General features: G+C 41.3%; 1 protein-coding gene across 14 annotated transcripts in view; it reads left to right on the forward strand.

Moving 5' to 3' along the window:
- Positions 1-24925, forward strand: part of DTNB (dystrobrevin beta) — a 227692-nt gene that overhangs the window by 87451 nt on the left and 115316 nt on the right. For all 14 annotated transcript variants that reach the window (XM_079111086.1, XM_079111076.1, XM_079111081.1 and 11 more), the window contains 2 exons: positions 1686-1791; positions 4346-4512. In XM_079111086.1, the coding sequence (XP_078967212.1) occupies positions 1686-1791; positions 4346-4512 (273 nt within the window). The remainder of the gene's footprint in view (positions 1-1685; positions 1792-4345; positions 4513-24925) is intronic.

Below are 24925 nucleotides of genomic sequence, written 5' to 3' on the forward strand. Positions count from 1 at the left end.
ACCTGGCCGTCATTGCACAGCAGCGTTGAGAGGACCTGGGGTTGGTGGCTCCCCGCTGCCCTCTCGTCTGCAGGCATCTGTCTGCACCCCACCAGCTCGCCTGGCCCTGGGTCTGACTCCCCAGCTTGTTGCATCTTTCCTCCGTGTTCAGCAGTACTTCCTGCTCTGCCTTCTGCTTTACCTCCCTTTCCCACTCCCTCCTCACTAGCTTCTTTCCTGAAGTAAGAATGACTCTCATTTACGTGCTCTGGAGTCCAGACTCTCACAGTTGCCGTAAGACACGGGAGGGAGGGAGTATGTGTGGCCTCGCATTTGGCTTGAGGGGGTCCATTGTGGGCGGGTGTCGTGGGCAGCCCTGTGGCGGTCCAGGCGCCCTCTCTCCTCACTGAGCCCCATGGTGCCTTCACGCCTTCCTTTCACTTTGTGTTAAATACGTTAGTGATGACTATCCAAGTTATTTTGCTGGCTCTAACCAATTTCTCTTTTCTACTCCTCCCACCACCACAAGAAATTATTTTGAAGTTTTATTGATAAATATCCATTTTTAACAGCCAGTTGGTGGGGCTGAGAACACAATTACTTGGAAGCGAGTGAGTTGGAATTCTGGTGTCCTTTTGGCCTCACCCCACCCCACCTCATGTGCTGGGCCATGTGTGGACAGGGCCTTGGCTGCGCAGGCCCACTGTGTTACCCTTGGTCTGCGCTCTTCTCAGTGGAGTGTGACGCCTGTGTGTCCAGGTTATGGGAACAGACCCCATGTTGAGTGCATGGCACTGATCGCAGCTCCTTTTTCTGTTTCCTTTGGAGCTGGAAAGGGGTTTGTGGCTTAAAGGAAAAAAAAATTCATGAATTTGAAATATTGTTGAGAATTTGTTCTATCTACAACTTACGATTCTACTATCATATCCTTCTGGACTGTTTTCTGATTTTCTTTTTCCATGTGGGACATAATTATGTCAGTGTCGCACATAAAATGGAAGATTACTGTCTGAGAGCAATAAAGTTAGAAAAGTGCAGTCTTGCGAGGGAGCTGGAGGGAGTGCTGTGAGGGGCATGTGGTATTTAGGTTTGATTGCATCCTTACCACAATTGTCTCTGTGACTGTCAAGTTACATAACTGCCCTGAGCTTCTCATCCGTAAATGAGAGAGTTGTTAAATGGTATCTAAGAATATTTGCTTCTTACTTTATTATTTATTCAACAATTACTTATCAAATGCCTATTGAGTACCAGGCACTGTTGGGAATGCTGGAGTTAGGAGGCAACCAGACATCCGTATCGTGTGTGATGTGTGTCTCCCTGACTGGACAGCAGGAATAGCAATGGGAAGAATGTGCAGTTCTAATCTTAGCTCTGTGTGTGATTTGGATAAGGCTGTTATTACCAGTCATTTAAATGCTTTGCTTCTTTATTTTCTCCTCTGTCAAAGGAAGATAGTAACACCTGACCTGTTTATCTTACACAGTTGTTTTAGGACTCAAATACTGCATATGGAAACACATTATATATAGTAGTCATGTGTAATATAGTGGCAATGGTGACTTTAGTAATGCAGAATATTACTTTGCTATATAGTTTCACATGCAGATTATTAATGGTTGATTGGAAAAATCCTGTTAACTTAATCTTGGAGTTTAGAAATATTTGAAAGATAGAAAGTATATTTGTTTTTCTTCTCTTTACAGAAAAAGATAATGCTAAATATGTTTTTGGACACAATGATGGCAGACCCTCCCCCACAGTGCCTTGTTTGGCTACCTCTCATGCATAGGCTTGCCCATGTCGAGAATGGTGAGTGGAAATTTTATTGTTCAGTTCCTTGTGCTCTAGGGAATAAGGGACTGATACATACAGTATCCTTAGCTTTTATTGGAAATTATAATTGATGTTTGCTGGCGTGCCATTGTTTGAATTTGTGGTTTTAGCATTCAGTAGAGGAATATTATTCCTTAATGAGGGAAAGACTCATTACTCAGGTTGGATTTCAAAAAGTAGTAATACCAGATCCTGAGACTCAGTGCTTCAGACTGGGTCTTTTCACCCTGGGATCAAAGATGATGGTTGACCCTTGACCCTTGATCTTGCCATGACTTCCTTTTAATCAATCAATTAATTAATTAATTTAAAAATATTTTAGTTGTAGGTGGGCACAATATCTTTTTTTATTTATTTTTATGTCATGCTGAGGATCGAACCTAGTGCCTTGCACGTGTGAGACAAGCGCTCTACCACTGAGCCACAGCCCTGTGACTTCCGTTTTGTTTCCTCTTTAGTTTAGCAGAATCATAGCTCTAAAGAGGTGGATGTATGCAATGTCATCCACTAAAGCCGTAATCACTTTGGAATAATTTGAAGAAAATAACTAAGATGCAGTGTAGCACTGGGTGACATAGCTGCCACTGGGCCTCACCATCTAGCTTGAGCGTCCCCTCTGTGTCCTCAGTCAACATGGCTTGACTGCTTTTGAGTTGAAATGGTACTCTTTTCTTACAGATTCTCAGTGTTTTCTGATCTTGCCATCAGGCTACACTCAGATGGTTGGGATTTGTTAAAGGGAAGGCTGAAGCTTTCTGTGCAGCTTCCCTTCTCTTCAGGCTCTTGCCTGGCTCTCTTCATTCCACAAAAAAGAATGAGGAGGAGCTGAGAAGCCCTCAAAAAGCAGGGTCCCCAGGCTGGGGATATAGCTCAGTTGGTAGAGTGCTTGCTTTGCATGCACAAGGCCCTGGGTTCAATCCCCAGCACTACAAGACAAAACAGCCCCCTATGTAGAAAGAAAAGGAAGAAAGTAAAGTAAAGAAAGAAAGAAAGAAAGTAAAGAAACATAAAGAATATGTTTCTTTATTTCCTGTTGCTTCTATCCATAAGGTTCTTTCTAACTTCTCAGCTTTTGCTCAACAATAGCTTTAGTTCACATGTGTCTCAGATTTAGGAATATTTTCTTAAAACACCAGAATCTTTTTTTTTTTTTTTTGATACCAGGGATTGAACCCAGGGGTGCCTAACTACTGGGCCACATTCCCAGCCCTTTTTAACAATTTATTTAGTAATAGGGTCTTGCTGAGTGGCTTAGGGCCTCATTAAATTGATGAGTCTGATTTTGAACTTGATCCTGCTGCCTCAGCCTCCCAGGCTTCTGGGATTACTGGAGTGTGTCACCACGCCCGGTGACCAGAATCTCTTGACTAGATGAAAACAGTTAACCTTTTAACAGAATTTTTGAATAGAGATTAAATTGCCCAGAGTATTGTTGGTTCGTTGAGGAGCAGTGCTTTTATAGCCTTACATGTTTTAGTAGTTTCATATACAGTTCATTTTCATAAAATCATTTTGTGTCTGCTATGAGAAGTAGAAGGAACCTCATTTGTCAAGATGTATTTTTAGCCATATTGATATTTTACTATGATTTTGTGTGTGAATGTATGCAGTATCAACCACTAAAACTGTAATTGTGTGGGGTATTATGCATTGATTGCATTCTTATGTGCTTAGTGATATTATTTTTCTTTGGAGACAAAAATGTTATGAAATCATTGAAATATCTAGAAATAAATCATCTTGCTCATTACATTGACATTTTCTATATGTTTTAATAATTTTTATGGTAGCAAGCAAATTATAAAGTTATGGTATTTCTAGGATTGTTTTGTTTTTGGTTTGGGCCCTTTGCTGTTTTGAAATTAACTATACAAAAGGATAAATATTTATTAAGCTAAAGTTGCACTTTTTATATTGGACTCTGAATCCAGGTGTATAGTATATAAGAAGGTAACAATTATGTGATACACTTCAGCAAAATAATACTTTCACCAGAACCTGAGCAGTCATTATCTTACCAGTAACTGACCAGAGGCTCGATCTTCCTCCCTGGTTCTCACTTTTCTCCCTGCCCACCGGTTCCACCAGTGTGAGCAAGCACTGGCTCTTGACTGGCTTCAAAGAGAAAAGAAGAATATCACAGAGACATATGTGTCCAACCAAAATTATAACTATGCATCTGTTAATACCAATATACCTATATAATTTCGTATTAACCTAAATTATTAGAATTATGAATACATTTCATATTAACCCCAAATTTTTACTTAGGATTATAAATATTGGCTACACTGATACCGTCTGGAGGTACTACCAGATTGTGTGGTTTTAAGTTTTAGCATAAATTCTGTTGGCTCTTTGTCATTCCCCTGGACTATCTTGACAAAAAGCAGACAGTTGAGATGCTTTGGTTCCAGTTTTGTCTTGAGCTTGGCTTCTGTATTAGATGTGGTTTCCTCGTGTCGACTCTCCTCCAGTTGAACCGTGTCTGTCCTCCTCTCCCTTCGCTGCCCGACCCTGCCGGCCGCAGTCTTCCATCCCGTGGAGTGCTCCTACTGCCGCTGTGAGAGCATGATGGGCTTCCGCTACCGCTGCCAGCAGTGCCACAACTACCAGCTCTGCCAGAACTGCTTCTGGCGTGGCCACGCCAGCGGTCCGCACAGCAACCAGCACCAGATGAAGGAGCATTCCTCTTGGGTAACTGCTTTGTCTTTCAGTCTGTGTCCCCAGACTGGGCAACTTGTCACTTGTCACTCGTCATCATCTCTAGGCCAGCGTCCTGAAGGGCGCCCCAGTGGGTGAGGGATGGCCTAAGGAAGTAGCTCCACAGCGATGCTGGGTTGCAGAAAAGTTGGGCTCCCTCACTTGATTTTTTTAAAAAATATTTTTTAGTTATGGATGAACCTTTATTTCTATTTATTTATATGTGGTGCTGAGAATCGAACCCAGTGCCTCACACATGGTAGGCAAGCGCTCTACCACTGAGCCATAACCCCAGCCCTACCTCACTTGATTTTAAAAGCAGAAATTTAAAGTGTTCCAGGAGGTGGAGATAATACATTTGAAATTGTCCTTTTTATTCAGTAAAATGAAATGTTATGATACTCCCTTTCCACAATGAAAGTTTCTTCTGCTTTTAGAATTGTACACAGGTGTTTACCCAGTGCTTGTTCTTTCAAGTTTTCAGTAGGCCTAACCTTCTTTTTTCAAGCACATTTTCTTTACAGTGGTAGGGTTCCCATGTTATAAAGCAAGTGGCATGAATAAAGTTTGGAATCTCCTATGTTGGGGGAAATATCATATTTTATAATCAATGCCATGTTGTGCCCTTATTTTCAAAAGTATTTTTTAAATTATCAGAATTTGGGTGGAGGTTGATATCTGTTTTTCCTGAGGTGTTTATAAATCATGTAACATGTGAATCATCAATTGTTATTCTTCCTGTCTCTTGATTTATTTCTAGGGCTTTGAAATTGCTATACTTGTCTTTCCATAAAGTTACTCAAGCTTTCGTTTTAAAACTTCTTCTTTCGTTTTGGTTGGTTTGCAAAAACAATATATTGGGTCAGAAATAAAATTCTGGATCTTTAACCTGGTCATCCTACTGGACTTCAGGTATTAAAAAGCTTTAATACCGCCCCCCCCCCCAACTTTAGTCTTCTTAAAACTCAACCAAGAAAAAGCAAATAAGCTCATGCCAGGTAGTAGTTAAAGAAAAAAAGTAAAATAAACTTCATTCCACTTAGATACGTAAGTCTCTTTCTTGCGTCTCAGACAAAGCATTAGAGATTTTTTTTTTATTAGATAGGTTTTCTATCATAATTAACTATAAATTTTTGTTAAACTGAACATCCTGCCCTGGATCTCATTGTGTCATGAAATCTAATGCTGATTATTTGATTGAAGGGTCATTTTTTTAAGGCTTTAAAAAAACAAAGAGGAGGGAAACTCCAGTATTTCTCTTTTTTGTTGAGTAAAGAGAACTCAGGTTTTCAACTTTTTTCTTTTTCCTTGTATGAAGTACAAGTACCCACTGTGTTAATCGATGTGTGCATGATTTTCCACTGTTGTTTAGAGTCTAATTTTTTGCGCTGAGGTGGCTTTTTGCTCTATTACATTTTACAGTGATTGGGTTCACTGGCATGTTTCTACTGAAAATTTTCATTCTGATGTTGAGATAAGGAGAATAAGTAACTTCTGGATTTTTTTTAGCCAATCTATAACCCTTTCAAAAAGGAATGTTTTACATTTATTTAAAGGTAAGTGACTGAGTTCTACTTTATGAAAAATCTGATATTATCAGCAGGCATAGTTCTGAAGCTGATATCAGATATGTATCAGTTCTGGATTTTAATGGATGTGTGCTTAAGTTTTAAAGAACATGAAGGAGACCACTATGACTTGCTAACACCACTATTTCTTACACTTGCTGGGCATGTAGGCTACATTTCTTAACCCACCCCTCTTACCTAAGTAGGGCTGTGTGAACAGTCCTCACCAGGGGAATGCAAGCAGGGTGATATGTGTCTTCCCAGAACTAGACAGTTAATAGCAGTTGTCTTCTCTACCCTCTCTGATACTTCAGTTGGGAGAATTCAAGTAGGACCCAGGGGAGATTGAAGGCATAATAGAAATAATAGAAAACTGGATGCTTAAATTACCGGTAGAAAAGAATATCTGCCAACTTGCTTGACTGCAAGAGGGGAATGATAAAAACTTTGTATTGTCACTAGGTTTTAGTTGTTGCTATGATAGTATCAGAAATGGAATTTTGAGCTGGGCGTAGTGGTGCACGCCTATGATCCCAGCTGCTCAGGAGGCTGAGGCAGGAGGATTGTGAGTTCAAAGCCAGTCTCAGCAACTTAGTGAGGCACTTAGCAACTCATCAAGACCCTGTCTCTAAATAAAATATAAAAAGGGCTGGGGATGGGGCTAAGTGGGTAAGCACCCTTGGATTCAATCCTTAGTACCCCCCCCCCAAAAAAAAAAAAAAAAAAAAGAAATGTAGTTCTGTTAAAACCTTAAAATTTATTGCATTGGCTTAGCAATCAGATGGCAAATCGATAATGGAGGGGGGAAAGACAGTGGTAACCAGTTTGGTAAAATTGTCATCTGTGATAACCTGGAAGGTAACAGCACCATCTGAGCCGAGGTCAAATGTTGGAAAGGATCAGAGTCTATTAACGTTAAGCAAGGTCTCAAGAGAAAGAGTTTAGGAGAGATTGACTAGTTTGCCAGCGAAAAATGACAGGGAATAGGGAACGTCCTGACACTTGGGTCAGTGAGAGGAAGAACAGGCCACTTCTAGACTTAGGGAGTGAGAGATGGAGTTGAGGAGGGCTGTGAGTAAGGATGGCCTGGAAGACTCTGTCTATTGAGAAGGGTGACTGACTAGTCTTGTGATGAAGCTCAGATTGAGGGTATGGGTTCTTTTCTCAGCTGCACATCAAAATTACCTTGGTTTCACCTATACAGCTTCTGATTTATTGGTCTGAGGTCCAGGAAACCTAGACATAGTTGGTTTTTCAAAGTTCCCCAAATGATTCTGTTGTGCAGCCAAAGTTGGGACCTTGTTTCATATGGCCTCCAGGTGGCTTCCGTCAGTTGAAAGCAAGAGGCGTGGAGGCAAAGAAATAAATCAGGCTTGAGAATTGTGTCCAGGAAAGAACTGTGGTTGCTGGCACATGGAACTGATGGGAAACAATTAGATCAAAGGCCTATTAAGCGTCTGAGTGAATTATATTAGCACAAAATCCCCATGCCTGGACTGACTTGACTTTCTGAACTGCAAAACAACTTTAGGAAAACCCAGAACTTGCTGTGGCAGGCAGGTCCACTGGTGTGTTGAGGTCATATCACCCAAAGGAGGGCATGCCAGAGTCCACAGGGCCAAGGAGGATACTGGGTGAGGAAGAAACCCCTGTTCTGCTGCTGTTATTGAGAGTAAGAAAGGAAGTGCAGTTTACTTGCCTTCTCAGTTCATGGATTACATATAAGGGTTGCACATGGTCCTGATGAAGAGAGGCTGTGCTCAGATATCCTGGATATGCCAGCTGAATGGACCCCGGGTATTCTTTCTGAGCATGTGTGGTGTGTGGGAGGAGTTGAGTGTGCTTTAAGCATAAAAAAAGGGAGGAAAAAGATACTTGGTGATTGAAGTACTCACTAGGATCCCCATGTTTCCTTTTCTTTCTGGATATGTACCAGATTATATAACCCATCTTCGTTACAGTCAGATAGGGACCACTTGACTGGGTCTTACCAGTGGAATTTATTTGGAAGTAACATGCATATTTCTTCTCAGCCAAGGCATTTGAAGCAGGTATGCCTTCTGCATCCTCTCTGTTTTTATCCTCCTGCTCTGTTGGCCAAATGGAAAGATCTCTAAAGAACAAGCTGAGTCAGGAACCCTTAATGGAAGGAGGCTGGATACCTAATGGATGGAGTGTAGTCCTTCTGCCAATCTACCTTGGACTCTGATATGAGCAAGAAACAAAGAAGAAAAATCAGGAATAGATAGTGAGGAGGTTATAAATTGAGTACAGAAGTCTTGTAGGCCTTCTTGTTGGGAAAGTGATACTTGAGCAAAGATGTAAGTGTCTGCCAGGAGACCTTGGGAAAGAGTGGAAGTGTTCAGCATCAGGCCTGGGGCAGGTAAAGAAGCCCACAAGACCCGAGTAGACTAGCAGGGGAGGATTGCAGGAGAGGAGGTCAGAACCTTGTTAGCTATTGTAAAGATTTCCACTCAAAAAATGTGGAGTCTTCATAGGATTTTGAGTAAAAGAGTAAAATGATTTGATTATGTTTTAAAATTATCAGTTTGATGCCATATAAAGAGTAAATAGCAAAAGGAAAGAGAGACCATTTAGGAAAAATGACTATAGTAGTTAATTAAAACAAAACATCACAGGGTAGAAGCAATAGAGGTGGTAAAAAGGGTTGACTTAGGATATGTTTTATAAATCAGCATAATGAGTGGGATATGGCTTGTGAAAGGAATCAAGGGAGACACCAAGATTTAAGCAGCTAGAAGTATGGAATTGCCTTTGGCTGAGATGGGAAGGACTGTGGATAGAGCATGCTTAGTTCTTAAGATCAAGGGTTCAGTTTCGGCCGTGTTGAATTTAAGTTGCTAATTAGATGTGTGTAGGGAGTGGTTGAGTAGGCCATTGTGTATGAGTCTAGAGTTCAAGAGAAAAGTCCGAGATGGAAATACAAATTCGGGGGTCATTGGCATGTATTTTAGTCATGAGACTGGATGATAAGTGAATGAGTGAAGAAGTGAAGAAAAAAGAGGAGAGGACTAAGAGCTAAGTTCTCTAACATTATCTGGAAGAGGACCTGGGGCCCAGTGAGAGGGGGATGAAGACCAGGAAAGTGTAGTATTTGGAAAACGAGTGAAGGAAGTGTTTTTAGGAGAAAGTCATTAACCATGTCACATGCTTCTGATAGTAAGTAGGAAGACAAAACTGAGACTTTGTCCAACAACGTGGGGATCATTGCCTTAAGAACAGCTTTCATCGACCAGTTGGGACAAAAACCTGACTAAAGTGGGTTAAAGAATGACAGGCAGGAGATGAAGACAGCAAGTCTAGACTGTTTGTCCAGTGGATATCTATTTCTAACGCTATTTCTTTACCAGGGTCAGGGGGGTGGTTATTGGGGATTGAGCTCAGGGGCTCTTGACCACTGAGCCACATCCCCAGCCCTTTTTTTTGTATTTAGAGACAGGGTCTCACTGAGTTGCTTAGTGCCTTGCTGTCGCTGAGACTGGCTTTGAACTTGCAATGCTCTTGCCTCGGCCTCCTGAGCCACTGGGGTTACAGGCATGTACCACTGTGCCCTGCTCTAACACTTTCTAATAAGAACACAGTTCTTATGGGATTTTGGGGGCCCCTCTAATCCAGCTTCACTTTTTGCCACCCAAGATTACAGTCAGGAATGAGGGGATGACAGGCTGTTTGAGAAGAGGTTTAACTGTGAGGAGACTGTGGACCTGGCAGTAGCCCTCGTCCCCGCTGGGCTTTTCAGCTGAGTCAGTCCTGAAGCTATGGGTTTGGGGAGCAGAGAATGGTGCTCTCCACAGAGTTCACAGATCCTGAGAAGAGAAGCAGAGGAAGGGGCTGAGCTAGACATGTTCGCTTCTTTCTTTAAAACCAACCAGCCTGTCGAGGAGAGGCGTGAGTGAGGTGCAGAGATGTCCCTCCTGGAAGGAGAGCGGCCGGGATAGTGCTGTCCGTTTTTAGTTAAAACTTGGAGGGATGTGTTAGTTGTCGAGATACTTGGATGTGGTCTCAGGAGCTTGGACAGGACAGAGGGCTTGATATGACTGTCCTATGCTGTCTTGGGCCTCACCTGGAATTGCCTGGAGGTGTCTTCACTGCTGTGTCCCCTGGCTGCCCTGTGATTGAAGGCAGAGCTCAGCTAGTGGGGTGGCCTGGAGCCGACCGTGTGCTTCTCTCAGCAGAGGCATCTGGAGAGCCAGCGGTGCCAGAGCCCCGGACAGAGCCTCTCAGCCTCTCTTGCCTCACCGGAAGGTGTTCAGTGTCGCTTCTGTGCCCTGTGGTTTCCAGCCCAGAGCAGGGAAGGAGTCCTGGACCTTGCCCCTTGAGGTGCCCATGTTGTGGGGAGCCTGTGTGGCACCGCATGCTGCTGGAGTTCTCTCTTGCCGCAATGTGTTTGGAAAACAGTCGGCCACGCACAGGATAAAGCCGTTGCATCTCAGCAGGGTTCCCAGGAAAGTGGTTCATTTGGCCACAGAGGTTTTCGTTTTTTGTACTAATTATACTTTTAAAAACAGACCTCTATTTGGACGGGCAAAGCGGCCTATAATCTGGAGGCTGAGGCAGGAGGATGGCGAGTTCAAAGTCAGTCTCAGCAACAGTGAGGCCCTAAGCAACTCAGTGAGACCCTGTCTTTAATAAAATACAAAATAGGGCTGGGGAAGTGGCTCAGTGGTGGAGTGCCCCTGAGTTCAGTCCCTGGTGCCCAAAACAGCAACAACAAACAGACCTTTATTAAAACAACTAATCCTAGCATTAACTAGGATCTTTATTCCTAACTTTAAGTGATTTTGATTTGGGGAAATATTTTTCAAGTAAAATTTTTTAGATACAGTTTTTAAAATTTTTTTTTAGACTTTTTTTTTTCCAGGGCTGAGGACCGAACTCAGGGCCTTGTGTGTGCTCTGCCACTGAGCTAAATCCCCGACCCCCAGGTTTTTTTAATTAATTTTTTTCCTTCAATTTTTGGTACTAGGAATTGAACTCAGGAGCACTTGGCCACTGAGCCACATCCCCAGCCACATCCCCTATTTTTTTGTATTTTATTAGACACAGGGTCTCACTGAGTTGTTTAGCGCCTCACTGTTGCTGAGACCGGCTTTGAACTCATGATCCTCCTGCCTCAGCCTCCTGAGCCACTGGGATTACAGGCGTGCGCCACCACACCTGGCTACTATTTTTAAAATTTGTATATATATGTGTATATATATGTATACAAAAATATTTCATATAGTATAAATTTATATAATTTATACATATATATTTTTAGTTGTAGGTGGACGCAGACCTTTATTTTATTTTTTTGTGGTGCTGAGGATCTAGCCCAGGGCCTCATGAGCGCCGGGTGAGCGCTCTGCCACTGAGCCACAACCCCGGCCCATTTTCTTTTCTAAATCACTGTTAATTGAGCTTTAACCCTGATCTTCACTTTCCTTCGTCTGGACTTTGGTGACCCACTCTTAGCCAGGCTTTTCTTTCTTCCCTCTCCCTCCGCTCCTCTCCCCTCACACATTCTCTTTGTCTCTTTGTTTTCTTATGGGTAAAATATACGTAACATGACATTTACCCTTTAGCCTTTTTTAGGTGTACAGTCCAGTGGCATTAAGCCCTTGCTGTGGCACAGCCCTTGCCACCGTCCATCTCCAGAACTGTTTCCCCTTCCCAAGCTGAAATTCTTAAGCCTTTCTGGATGAGCAAGAGGGGCCCCAGACACAGCCTGCCCCTCATTCCCTGTCACTCAGACCTCTTTACCAAGATGAAGCTGACCGATTCCGTTTAGTTTCCTCATGCATGAAGTGTGTGTATGTACGTGTTTATTTATAAACAGCTCTTGTGACACAGCAGTTCCTTGGTGGAGTGCCTCAGTAGGTAGTTACGTAATCGGGTGATGACAGAAGAATTTCCTCTTTCCTCCCAGCAGATGGCACACTCCACCTCTGAAGCATGTTACTTATCCAGGCTTCAGAATCTGCTACAAACGAGGAAGTGCTCTGTTAAACAAATATGATTGCCTTATTTTTTAAATAAATGTTAATGAGCATTTCCTTTATGTTCAGTATAGTTTTTTGGGGAATGAATGATAACAAAATTAAATTATTTGTTGTAATGAGTGGGAGTGTGAAATTATGTTGTTATCGACCTGGCACAGCTGATTGTTGACTGCTCCTTTCAGAGGGGGTGTTTAACTTTCTCATGACTAGCATCTGTCTCCTTGTAGCTCTCAAATTATAAAAGATAATATATACTCAGTGAGAGAAAGGTGTGCTCCTCAGCTATGCTTCTGTCCAGTTTTAAGTAGTCATGTGTCATAATTAAATAGCTACTTTGTACATAGCACAAAGCTGGGAAGGAGGATTCTGTTTTTAGAGATAAGACAATGTCCCCACTTGTAGCAAGCAGGAGGTAGGACAGAGAAATTGAAAACAAAATCTGCAAAGTCAGGTCCTTTAGCCCAGTGCTCAGCTTCCCTCACAGAAACTGCTGAGGCCAGGCAGCTGTGGCTCCTGCTCCATCTCCTCAGGCCACGTTGGGGTGGCTGCTTGACCTCTCAGTCCTGTGGGCACCAACGTTCCCAGCTCCGACTGCTTCCTCCATCCTCCTCCTCAAGCTCCTTGGTCAGCAGGCTGCTTTTCACCGAGTCTGAGCTGAACTTTGGTCCCCTCTAAGAGCTCCACTCCCCTGCGTCCTTGCCTTTGAGGCTGTTTATTCTCTCCTGCCCACTTGGGTATTGGGGGGCTGAAAGGAGAAACTGTTGTTAAGAGGACCGGGTAATTTACCAAGTGAAATGGATCCTGTTGAGAGTAAAGGGTGCTGCTGATCATGCAGGGACCACATCGCACCCACCAGGGTCATCTTGAGTCAGCTGGCCTTAGATCTACTGCTTGAGTGTTCTATTGCTGCATAAGAAGTTACTACAGGTTTAGTAGCTTAAAACAAAGGGAATTTACCACCTCATTTCAGTAAGTCAGAAGGCCAGGTGTGGCACTACTGGATTCGCTTTCTGCACCAGTTCTCACTGAGCTGAAATCAACAGGACCCCCCGCCCACCCCCAACTGTGGTGCCAAGAGAATGACTCTCAGCTCTCAGAGGCCTCTTGTAGTCCCCTGCCATGTGGCTTCCATAGGCAGTTCACAGTTTGAACATTTGCTTTCTTCCAGGCAGGAGTGGTCTCTCAGGTTTTCTCTTTTGCAGCCAGCCAGAGAAATGCTCTTTTAATGGATGCAGCTGGCCAGACCAGGCCCACCCAGGGTACTCCCCCTTTTGCCATGTAATGTAACATAATCAAAGGGCTTGGAATAGCTTATCATGTTTACAGGCTCCACCCACACTCAAAGGTGAAGCCACTATACAAGGATCAGTGTCACTGAGGGTTAATTTAGAGTGCTGCCTACCCTAGTCACCTTGGTTATGTTTTCCAACTTACTACTTCTACAATATATCATGAATCTCCCAGTTAAAATAAAAGTTAAAAAGAAAAAGCAAGCAAGATACTTCTCTAAGGCTTGTGTCATTAGTTGTTACCCTCCTTTCCTAATTGCAGTTATCTCCTAATGTTCTGGTCTTGACTATTCTCTCCGTGGATCAGATGGGTTGGTACCAGATTCATGATGGTCATCTGTGGTGATTTCAGTGTCTGCAGTCTTAACACTGTGGCCATGCACTTTCTCTACTTCCTCAGTTCTCATGATCTCCTCCACTGAACCTCAGACCTTTGCTCCTAGTTACACCCTGGACATTTTCACCAGTTCTGACTGCTCCACTACCAGAATCACTGATTGAGAATCTTGTTTTCTGTTGACAACCTGTTATCATTCTATCTGATTTGTTCAACTTCTCATTTTATCCTTTAATCATCTTCCAGTTTTGAAACCATTAACTGCTTTCTTTCTGTCTTCTTCCCCTTTTTTTTCCCTTTTTCTTTTGGGGTACTGGGAAATTCAACCCAGGGGTACTCTACCATTGAGCTACATCCCCAGCACCCCCACTTTTTTTTTTTTTTTTTTTAATTTTGGGACAGGGCCTCGCTGAATTGCCAAGGCTGGCCTCAAACTTGTGCTCTTCCTACTTCAGCCTCCCAAGTTGCTGGGATTATAGGTGTGTGCTGATACCTTTCTCCTTTTCCATTTTATATATGACCATTTGTTCTTATATGGTGAGTTTTTTAAATCTCTCTTTCTGTCAGATTCTTTCTCAAGTATTTATGAAGAAAATCATTAATAGGGCAGATTAATATTAACATACATTCATGATCACTTGCTTCAGTTGCCCCTCAGCATTATGATCCTATTACAGTTCTCTCATCACCTTGCTGTCCCTGTTTTTGCAGTGATCAATTGAAATAACCATTATTTTTAAGCATCTGCCCCCACTTCTCTTCCTCTTTCAGTAGATGACTTCCTTTCTTATCACAGAGTAAACAGCCATTAGACAGGCGCTCCCCTGACTTTGTGTGTCCAGGTTTACTCATTGGTTCATGTGCTCATTTAATAGATTCTCACTAGGCACCTGCCATGTAGTAGGCACTGTTCTAGGTGTGGGGTTACCTAGAATAAGCTGGAACAAAGCCTGCCCTTCAGGGAGCTCACACTGAAAAAAGAATAGTTGGATAAAAACATATTTTTAAAAAAGTTCTAAATGAACTAAGAAGATATCAAGTGATAAGTTCTATGGAGAAAAGTAAAATATAGTGATATAACAGAAAGATGACTAGCTACCAAAGCTACAGTAATCAACAGATTGCTTTCATTGAATCAGGAAAATAGAATCTGAACAGATCTATAACACATAAAGAGATGGAGTTAGTAATCAAAAATCTCCCTGCCCTCCCAAAAGGCCAGGCCTAGGTAGCTTTGTTGGTGAATTCTACTGAACAGTTAAAGAATTAATATCAGACTGTCACAAATTTCCCAAAATAGATGAGAATAGAACTTTCCAACTCTTTCTGTAAGGCTAGTATTACCTAAACTGAAAAAAGGATACCTAAAGAAAACTACAGATTAATATTGTTTTATGAATTTAAATGCAAACATCTTCAACTAAATATTAGCAAATTAAATTAATCAACATATAAAAAGTATTATATAACATGATCAAGTAGGAATAGTCCCAGGAATATAAGTTGGTTCAATAGGCAAAAATCAGTTTAATACACTATTCATTGAATAAAGAACAAAAAAACACATGATCACCTCAATAAATGTGGAAAAGGAGTCTGGCAAAACTCAGTACCCTTTCATGATTAAAAAAAAAAAAAAAAGCAACAAGCTAGCTAGGAATAAAAGGAAATTTCTCAGTGAGGCATTGTGGCATGTACCTATAATCCCAATTACTCAGGAGGCTGAGGCAGGAAGAACACAAATTCAAGGCCAGTCTGGGCAACCTAATGAGACCCTGCCTAATTAGATGAGTGATAGATGGACAGGAAGGAAGGAAGGAACTTCCTCAACCTAATAAAGAATACCTACAAAAACCCTACAATGAACATCATAATTAATGGTGAGAGACTAAAAGCTCTCCCTCTAAGATCAGGATAAGACAAGGATGTCTACTTTTGTCACTTTTTTTAATATTATGCAGGAGGTCCTAGTCAGGGCAGTTGATCAAGAAAAGGAAATAAAAAGCATCCATATCAGAAACAAAGAAATAAGACTACCTCTGTCTGTGGATGACGTGGTCTCCTATATAGAAAATCCTAAGGAACACATACAAAAAACTGTTAGAAGTAATAAGTTTAGCAAGGTTGCAAGATATAAGGTCAATGTACAAAACCCAGTTGTTCCTTTACACTTAACAATGAATAATCTGAAAATGAAACTAAGAAGAAATTTTCATTTATAGCAGCATCAAGAAGAACAAAATAGGAATAAAGTTAACCAAAGAAGTATTAGATTACACACTGAAAACTACCAAAACTGAAGGAAAATAAAGAAGGCCTAAGGAGATCATGGGCTATGATCATGAGTTGGAAGTCTTGATACTGTGAAGATGTCAGTACTCTTCAAAGTAAGCTACAGATTCATTGTAATCCCTATGAAAATCTTAGTTGCTCTTTTTGTATGACCATGTGAAAGTATAAGGGACCCCAAATTCCCAAAACAAACTTGAAAAAGAACAAAGTTGGGGGGCTCACACTTTCAGATTTCAAATTTACTCAGAGAAATGGTATTCAAAGCAATGTAGATTAATGGAGTAGAATGGAGAGTCCAGAAACAAATCCTTACATTTATTGCCAATTTTTTTTCTTTTCTTTTGAGACAGGGTCTTGCTAAGTTGCTGAGGTTGGCCTCTGACTTGTGATTCTCCTGCCTTAGCCTTCATAGGTGTACACGACTCGGTTGGGCTAAGAATCATCTTCATAACATATGGCATTGGGACAACTGGGTATCTGCAGGCAAAAGAATGAATTTGGACCTCTTTCATATACAACATAAAACATTAACTAAAAATGGATCACAGAACCCCAAGTATAAGAGCTCAAACTACATAAATCTTTGGAAGAAAACAGTTAAAATTCCTCAAGACTTGGGTTGTACAATGACATCTCAGATAGGACACCAGGAGTACAGAAAACAAAAGAAAAACAGATATGTTGGACTTTGTCAAAATTAAAAACTTCAGAGCCAGGCACGATGGTGCATGCCTGTAATTCCAGCGACTTTGGGAGGTTCTGACAGGAGGATCACAAGGTTGAGGCCAGCCTCAACAATTTAGTGAGATCCTGTCTCAAAATTTAAAAAGGTCTTGGTATTTGCTCAGTGGTAAAGCACCCTGGGTTCAATCCTCAGTACAAAAAATAAAAATAAATAAAATTAAAAATAAATACAAATTTTAGTGTTTCAAAAGATGCCATTAAGGAAGTGAAAAGGATGGCAAGGTGTGCAAGGTGCAGTCCTCTGGAGGCTGAGACAGGAGTATCGAAGGTTTGGGACAAGACTGGGCAACCTAGGTAAATACATTTTTTTAAAAGACTGGGATGTAGTAACTCAGTGATAAAGCGCTCCTGGTTCAATCCCCAGTAACTGCCCCTTCCCCAAAAAATACACTGAAGAGGAGAAAGAAAATATTTGCAAGTCGTATTTGCACATTAAAGGGACTTGTATCCAGAATTATAAAGATCTCTTGAAACCCAGCAGCAACTATGAAACCCCCAAATGACCCTATATGAAACTGGGCAAAAGGAAAGGAGAATGGCGACTGAGAAATCACCATTGGCTGGAGGCGGGGAGGTAAGGGAGTGGTTGCTTAATGGGTGCAGAGTTTCAGATTTGCAAGGTGGAAACGTTCCAGAGATCTGTTTCACAACAGTGTGAATATCCTAACACCACTGAACCATGTGCTCAGAAATGGGCACAATGGTAGATTTCTTGTTATGTGTTTTTACCTCAATTTAAAAACAGCAAGTAAGCTTGGTGGAAATGCCAGATGTGTGATCCGAATACGCATTTCTCCAAAGAACATTCGAGATGACCAGTTGGTCATTAGGGAAATGCAGACCACAACCCGGCGAGATGCCAGTTCACTCACAAGGTGACTGAAATAATGAAGACTGACAGTGACGAGCATCGGCAAGGCTGTGGAGACCGGACTTCATACACTGCTGGTGTCGAATTGTGCAGCCACATTGGGAAATGGCTTGGCGAACTCTCGACAGGCCGAGAGGCGGGTTACCACGTGATCCAGCGGTTTAGGTTCTAAATAGATACCCTTTAGAATTAAAGATACAGTATGTCCTCAGACCAGCAGGATGGTTTTGGAACTTGAGCATTAGTAGGAGATGGGTCACGTGGGAGGACGCACAAGTCTTCTGGGATGAGACTGCTTTGTGGACCGAAGGCCTCCTCTGAAATGTTTGGCTTTCTGCATTGTCTGAGGAAGTAGGCGAGAGGTCTCCTGACAACACTTATGGCTTGGAGTGTTTCAGATATTGCTCCTTCAACCCTCTGAACATTGCCCAATTCTACTGTGGTGTTTGGCTTTACTATTTATTCTTTTTTTTTTTTTTTAATATTTTTTAGATGTTGATTGACCTTTATTTTATTCATTTATTTGCATGTGGTGCCGAAAATCGAACCCAGTGCCTCATACATGCTAGGCAAGCACTCTACCACTAAGCCACAACCCCTTCCCCTTTACTGTTTATTCTTAAAACCCATTTACAGCTGCAAAAGTGCTGAGTTTGAAAACAGAATATTTGAAGCGGACCCAGCTGTTTCAAAAGATGGATGCTTATCAAAGAAAGAATTGGTGTGTTCTTTATGAAACAATAAAGCTTTTTTTTTTTTTTTTTTTTTTTTTTTAAATCAATTGTAGCCTGCTTATTCTTAGAGCAAAGAGATGACAGGGAGGTTTAGCCATTGCAGGGAAGTGTGGCTGAAACCAAACAGTTCTTCAGATGAGCAATTTCCTCTAGCTGTCAGCACTCACCCACAACCCTTTCTTCAATGTTAGATCTTCTTTTACTCTCACAGGTGGTCATCAGAGCTGAACTGGAGGGCCTATACCCTCCTTCCATGTGTGAGGAAGATCAGGGGGTCTTATGTGACCCATTCATTTGAATTGCTTTGTCTCTACACTTTCTCAAATACTTCAGTGATTATTGCCTAGTGCTTTCTGAGATCTGTAGTTACAGATTTAGGGCAGAACTCTTTCTTTCTCTAAATAAATTGAATAAACGTGTATTTATATTTATTACACTTTATCACCATTTAGTGAATAAAATTTTCAATTATGAAACCTTCACAGGTTACTTATTCATGAGGCCTTTCAGTCACCTTTGATGAACCAGCTGCTGTGCTCCCTAGTCCTCCCTCCTGAGCTGACTTCTCTTCTCTTACAGCACCTCCCCCCTGAATGTTTGCACACAGTTCCAGATATTAGAGGCCCCCCACCCTGACCTAGGCACTGACAAGTGTCTTCAGTTCTTAATTCCAGTCCCTGCTTGTTGTCTAAGTTACATCTCATTCACTGACTTGCTGGACTCTCCATCTTGAAGTCTCACTCACTGTCTGCCAATACAGAGTTCCAGTAATTTTCTAGTTCATTTTCTAGGACTTCTAAGTGGCTAAATATATCACTTCTCAGAAACAATAACTGAATTGTTCTCTGATAGTTATATCTCTATTTTCACTTCTTTGTATTGACAAGAACTTCGAAAGCAGTGCTTCTGACAGTACTAGAGAAGACTCTTCTGGACTGTTTGTTAAATATACAGAGTACCAGGCCCACTCCTGGGGTCTTAACCTGGTAGGTCTGGGTTGAGGCAGAGGAGTCTGCTTTGTTTTGTTTTTAAACAAATGTCCAGGAATTTTCTTATATTTGGACAGGACTGGGAAACACTGTCGGAGTGGTGCTGACTGTTAGTGAAGGTGCTTCTGTTGCTGGCTTTTGGTGCACCACGTTGATATCGCTTGACTGCCATCTCAGTCCCTTGAACTCGTGGCAGTGTTTGTCACAGCTTTGGGGAGACTGTGTGCTCTGGTGTAGTCATACAGTCGACGGCCCCAGCCAGACGAGTTTCTGTGTTGGTTCTGCAGCCCTGGAGCATGTATTTGTGTGCAGACGCACCTGGGCGCCTGCAGCTTCCTGCCCACCCAGCAGCCGTGCCGTCCTGAGACAGTGCCTGCCTGTGGCCACTTCCGGAGGACTTGTGTACTCTGCTCCTTTCTGTTTCAACTGGCTTTGTCTTTGCCAGACCTGCAGTACTGGTCACTCTGCTGCCTGGTTCTCTCCTGCTGTGTAACCCGTGAGTGCAAGGGCTCCAGAACACTGCCTGCCCAGCGTGGGCGAGAAGCACCTCCACAACACAGAGGACTGACACCACACTGAAGTTTTATCTTGCAGAGGAACGTTTTGAAAGCTTTTACACTCGTGTCTTTGGTCTGGAACTTTTATTTGTATCTTCCACTCACAGGCAATACTAAACATTATGAACTCTTTGTAGTTACCTGACATACTGTATTTTCTTTCTTTTATGTTTTCGAATCTGCCATTCTAGCTGCCTTTGTCTTCTGTCCTCTCCTCTCCATCCTCCTATCCTTCCCCAGCCAAGCCCTGTATATTCTTTAAGAATTAGCTCAGCAGGCACTTCTTTTCCGGATGCTCCAAGCTGGTTGATGACTTTTCATGGTTTGCTCTAACACCCCGAATGCCTCTTTCAACACACTTATCGCCTTACTGGAATCATCTCTATCTGACCTGTTCATCTGTCTATATATTCCTTTAGCTCATTAATCCTTTGTGTGCCATTAGCCTTTATATACCAATTATCTGATATTACATTCAATTTTATGAAAGAACATTTATGAAAGTTGGCATTTCTCATTTGTTCAGTTTTAAATTATTTGTGATCATGAAAATATTTATATTTTGTACACCCCTCTGAAAAAAATACAAGTGATTGATAATATTCAATTTTGGCAAAGGTGTAGAGAAGACGACTCTCCCCCAGTTTTTTTATGGGTGCATTATTGTTGTACATAATGCTGGGATTTGTTGTTACATGTTCATACATGCATACAATACACAGTATAATTTGGCCAATATCACTCGCCACCTCTCACCCCACAGTCCCTTTTCTTTTCTGATCTCCCTTTGATTTTTAGGAGATGCACCCCATCTGTGTTTCCCTTTTTCCTGTCTAGCTTCCACATATGAGAGAAATCATACCACCCTTAACCTTCTGAGTTTAATTTATTTCACTTAACATGATGTTAGTTCCAACCATTTTTCTGCAAATGACATAATTTCATTTTTCTTTATGGCTGAACAAAACTCCATTGTGTAATGTATCACATTTTCTTTATCCTTTCGTCTGTCTCCAGACACCGAGGCTGGTTCCACGGTTTTGCTGTTGTGAACTGTGCTGCTGTAAACACAGGTGTGCATGTATCACTTAGTAAGATGACTTTAATTCTTCAGGGAAAACACTGAGAAGTGGTACGGTGGGGTCTTATGGTGGCTCCTGCCTAGTCTTTTAAGGAGCCTCCATACTGATTCCATAGTAGTAATACTAATTTACGGTCCCACCAACAGTGTAAAGTGTTTCTTTTTCTCCATATTCTCTCCAGCATTTATTATTATTTGTATTTTTGGTGACTGAGATTAAATCTCAACATACTTTTGGTTTGCATTTCCCTAATTGCTAATGATGTTGAACATATTTTCATGTATTTGTTGGCCATTTGTATTTCTTTTTTTGAGAAGTGTCTGTTTAGTTTATTTGCCCATTTATTAATTGGGTTATTTTATTTTTTGGTATAAAGTTTTTTGAGCTCTTTATATATTCTAAATGTTAATCATCTGTCAGAAGACTAGTTAGCAAAGTTTTTTTTTTTTTTTTTTTTTTTTCTTTTTCCATTCTGTGGCTTCTCCGACAAGACTTTTTGAAGATTCTTGATAGGAGTGTGAATTGGTGCATATAAAGGTTAAAATTTAAATTGTATATAACCTTTGACACAATTCTCCATATGAGTTGTTTCAGGAAAAACATTTGCACCAAGTATTCTAGGATTTTTGAATGAAGGTATCAAATCATCATTATTTGTAATAGCTAGAGGGAGGAGATTCAAAATATCCATCAGTAGAGAAATGTTAAATTAATTAAGGTACAACTGGGTACATTGGTGCATGCTTGTAATCCCAGCAACTTGGGAGGCTAAGGCAGAAGGATCACAAGTTTGAAACCAGCACTGGTACCTTAGTGGTAGAATGCCCTGGGTTCTATCCCCAGTGTCACACATATAAAAAATTTTTACTGTGTTACACACATGCTATGGAATTCTGTGCAGAAATCCATAATAGATCTGTAATGTATTTTGTGTGTGTGGTGCTGGGATGGAACTTAGGACCCAGCCCATGCTAGGCAGATGCTCTACCACTGAGCTATACTGCCCATGCTGGCCTCAGGTGATCCTCCTGCTTCATCTTCCCAAGTGCTGGAACTAGAGGCATATGCTGCTGCTCCTGGCCTGTATTGTATTATTGAATGAGAAAGCAAGTGGTATATCAGTGTCTATCCTGTGTAGTGTAATCTTATTTTTTTATATTTGATATTGTATGTGTTAATCATTTTTCTTATTTATGCATAGGAAACTGGAATAGGTATACTACTTAAATATTATGTTACTGTGCTGTTTGATTTTTTTCAGTGCTGTAAAATCTTAAGTAAGTATTGGTTTAATTTCTTTCCCCCAAATGTCTGAGTTGTCCTTTTCTGAACTAGCAAGTAATAGGTAATATCTTACAATAAAATATTTTAAGCACAGAGAAAAGGGCATATTGGATTTTCATAGTTTGTTATCACAGAGTTACATCCCCAATCTTTTTTTGTTTGTTTAATACAGTGTCTCACTAAGATGCCGAGGCTGACCTCAAAATTGTGATCCTTTGGCCTTAGCCTCCCATGTTGCTGGGATTACAGGCGTGTGCCACCACACCTAGCTATATATATATTTTTTTTTTTTTGGGGGGGGGGTAGGGTGGGGTGTGTACCAGGGATTGAACTCGGGGGCACTTGGCCACTAAGCCACATCTCCAGCCTTGTTTGGTATTTTATTTAGAAATAGGGTCTCACTGAATTGCTTAGTGCCTCACTTTTACTGAGGCTGGCTTTGAACTTGTGATCCTCCTGCCTTAGCCTCCTGAGCCTTTGGGATTATAGGTGTGCACCACCATGCCCAGCCTTTGATACATTTGTTAAAGGAATAAAACAGTACAGAAAAAACTGAAGTCCCTATGTATCCTGCAAACCCATTTGCCTCTCTTTTCAGAGTTGAACTTCTGTTTTGAATTTGGTAAATTTTATTCATATTTTTGCACTTTTTATTTATCCTGCTTGTGTATGTGACCACTAGCAGTCTACAGTGTTGTGCCTCATATTTTTAAACTTCATCAGAATAGCATCATAGTGCATGTGTCCTGCAACTTCTTTTACCCACTTTGTTTTTAGAATGCGCTCCTGTGTTGATATGGTTATTTTAAATGCCATATGGAATTCATTTCTTGAATATCTCAAACATTTTTCTGTTGCCTTGGGTTTAATTTTCTGTTTTTCCAAATGGATTTTCTGAGACAGGTCTTCTTGTGCAGTATAAAGGGTTTTCCTAGGGCATGTTTTCAGGAATGGGATCCTGGGACAATGGAAATGTGGGTCTTTCAGTTTTCCTAGGTGTTGCTAAACTGCTCTTCAAGGTTCCTTTACTGCTTCACACTCCTGCCGTGTACGAATTTTTACTGCTTCACACTCCTGCCGTGTATGAACTTTATTATTTGTTCACTCCTCACTTGTAAGTAATATGTTACTTTTAATTATCATGTAAAGTAGTAAGACTCTTAACAAATTGCTTGAGGAAAATGAAAATATGAACCGTTTTATTTCCCTGTTGTACATGCTGTGAAGAGTGCTAATCCCTTGCCCCTCAACCGAGTGCTTCCCACTTAGGCCAGATTGATGTGACAACTCAATCAGGAGCAAAGTTTGTCCTCAAACTTTGTTTTTACCTATATGTGTTCACAGCTTTTCAGTTCTAATTACCAGCATGTAATGTACCAATTGTTTGAACTTCAAGGGTGCCCCTCGTCCCCAGGGTTGTTGTATATAGAATCATAAATGTTATTTTGGCTCTTGTGGCATAGGAATGTCATTCTATTGAGGTTGAATTCCAACAAATCTTTTCTTCTCTCTTTCCTGAAAGGGAAGCTGAAACTGTTTGCTATTCAGTACAAGATACTACCACACTCCCGATAGCTCCTGCCTTGGCTATGGTTGAACCAGTTGGAGTAGTAGTGGCTTCTTTTTGTATGTTAAGGGGTTTTGTAATTTATAGGCATGTTTACAAAGTCATGTGTGAACCAATTATATTTTATTGTTCCTAGTTATATTTTTCTGTCAGAGAGCTAATACTCTTTAATTTTGGAAGATTAACAAATTACATGAATCATATTTTTCTCATAATAAGTCAATATTATAGCTTTACCAGTTAACCTAGAGTTTAGCAATTCTCTAATTTTTCACTTTTTAAAGCAGTTATTCTGAAGTCTTTTTAAAAAGAATACATCTCAAGAGCTAACTTTCTCAAAATTAATTTTTATTAGCTGTTATAAATTTTAAAAGGGCTGAGGACATGCCATATAGCCTTTTCATCATGCCTCAGATACTTAGAAATAATAGATTAGAATTTTTAAGAATAATCTGAAAATAGACCCAAGGGGGAAATAAGGAAGGGAAGCTCTTTGTAGGCTGCAGGCTGTAAAGACTCTCTTGAAGCAGATGACGTTTATATGCAGAAGAAAACCTTGGTCCAGAGCAAGGCAGGAAAGTGGGCTGCTGAAGGTGTGGCCGGTGTCTGGAGTCTGACGCTTGGAAGTGGTTTCTGTGGGAGCTGGGAGGGTCTGGCGGTGTGGCAGGGGTGGAGGACTGTCAGCTATTGGGCAGGTGTGGTGAGTGGAGGAGCCTGTGCCGGAGAGACAGGGCAGAGTTCCCTTGCTGAGACGATGGCCACAGAGCTCTTCCATGAGGTGGCACCTTCTGTCTTCCCTTCCACCTCAACTGAGGACAGCGCCTGCACCTCCCCTCCAAGGAGACATTGCCCACTGAGGGTGGACGGCCTGAGCAGGAAGTCCTGACTACAGGGATAAGCTCTTAGTTAGAAATCACCCTGAATGGAGGAACTCAGCCAGGCAGAGAAGATAGCCAAAGAATTTATCTAAGAAATAGAAGTAATAGAATAAGCAGAACTAGATTTCACAGTGAATATAGTTCAGTCCTTGGAAAGATAAGAACAGTTATTTTCCTACTAAAAATAACTAAGTATCAATTCTGGAAATTAAA

This window comes from Sciurus vulgaris, assembly GCF_902686455.1.
Source record: "Sciurus vulgaris genome assembly, chromosome: 14".
NCBI classification, from domain to species: domain Eukaryota; kingdom Metazoa; phylum Chordata; class Mammalia; order Rodentia; family Sciuridae; genus Sciurus; species Sciurus vulgaris.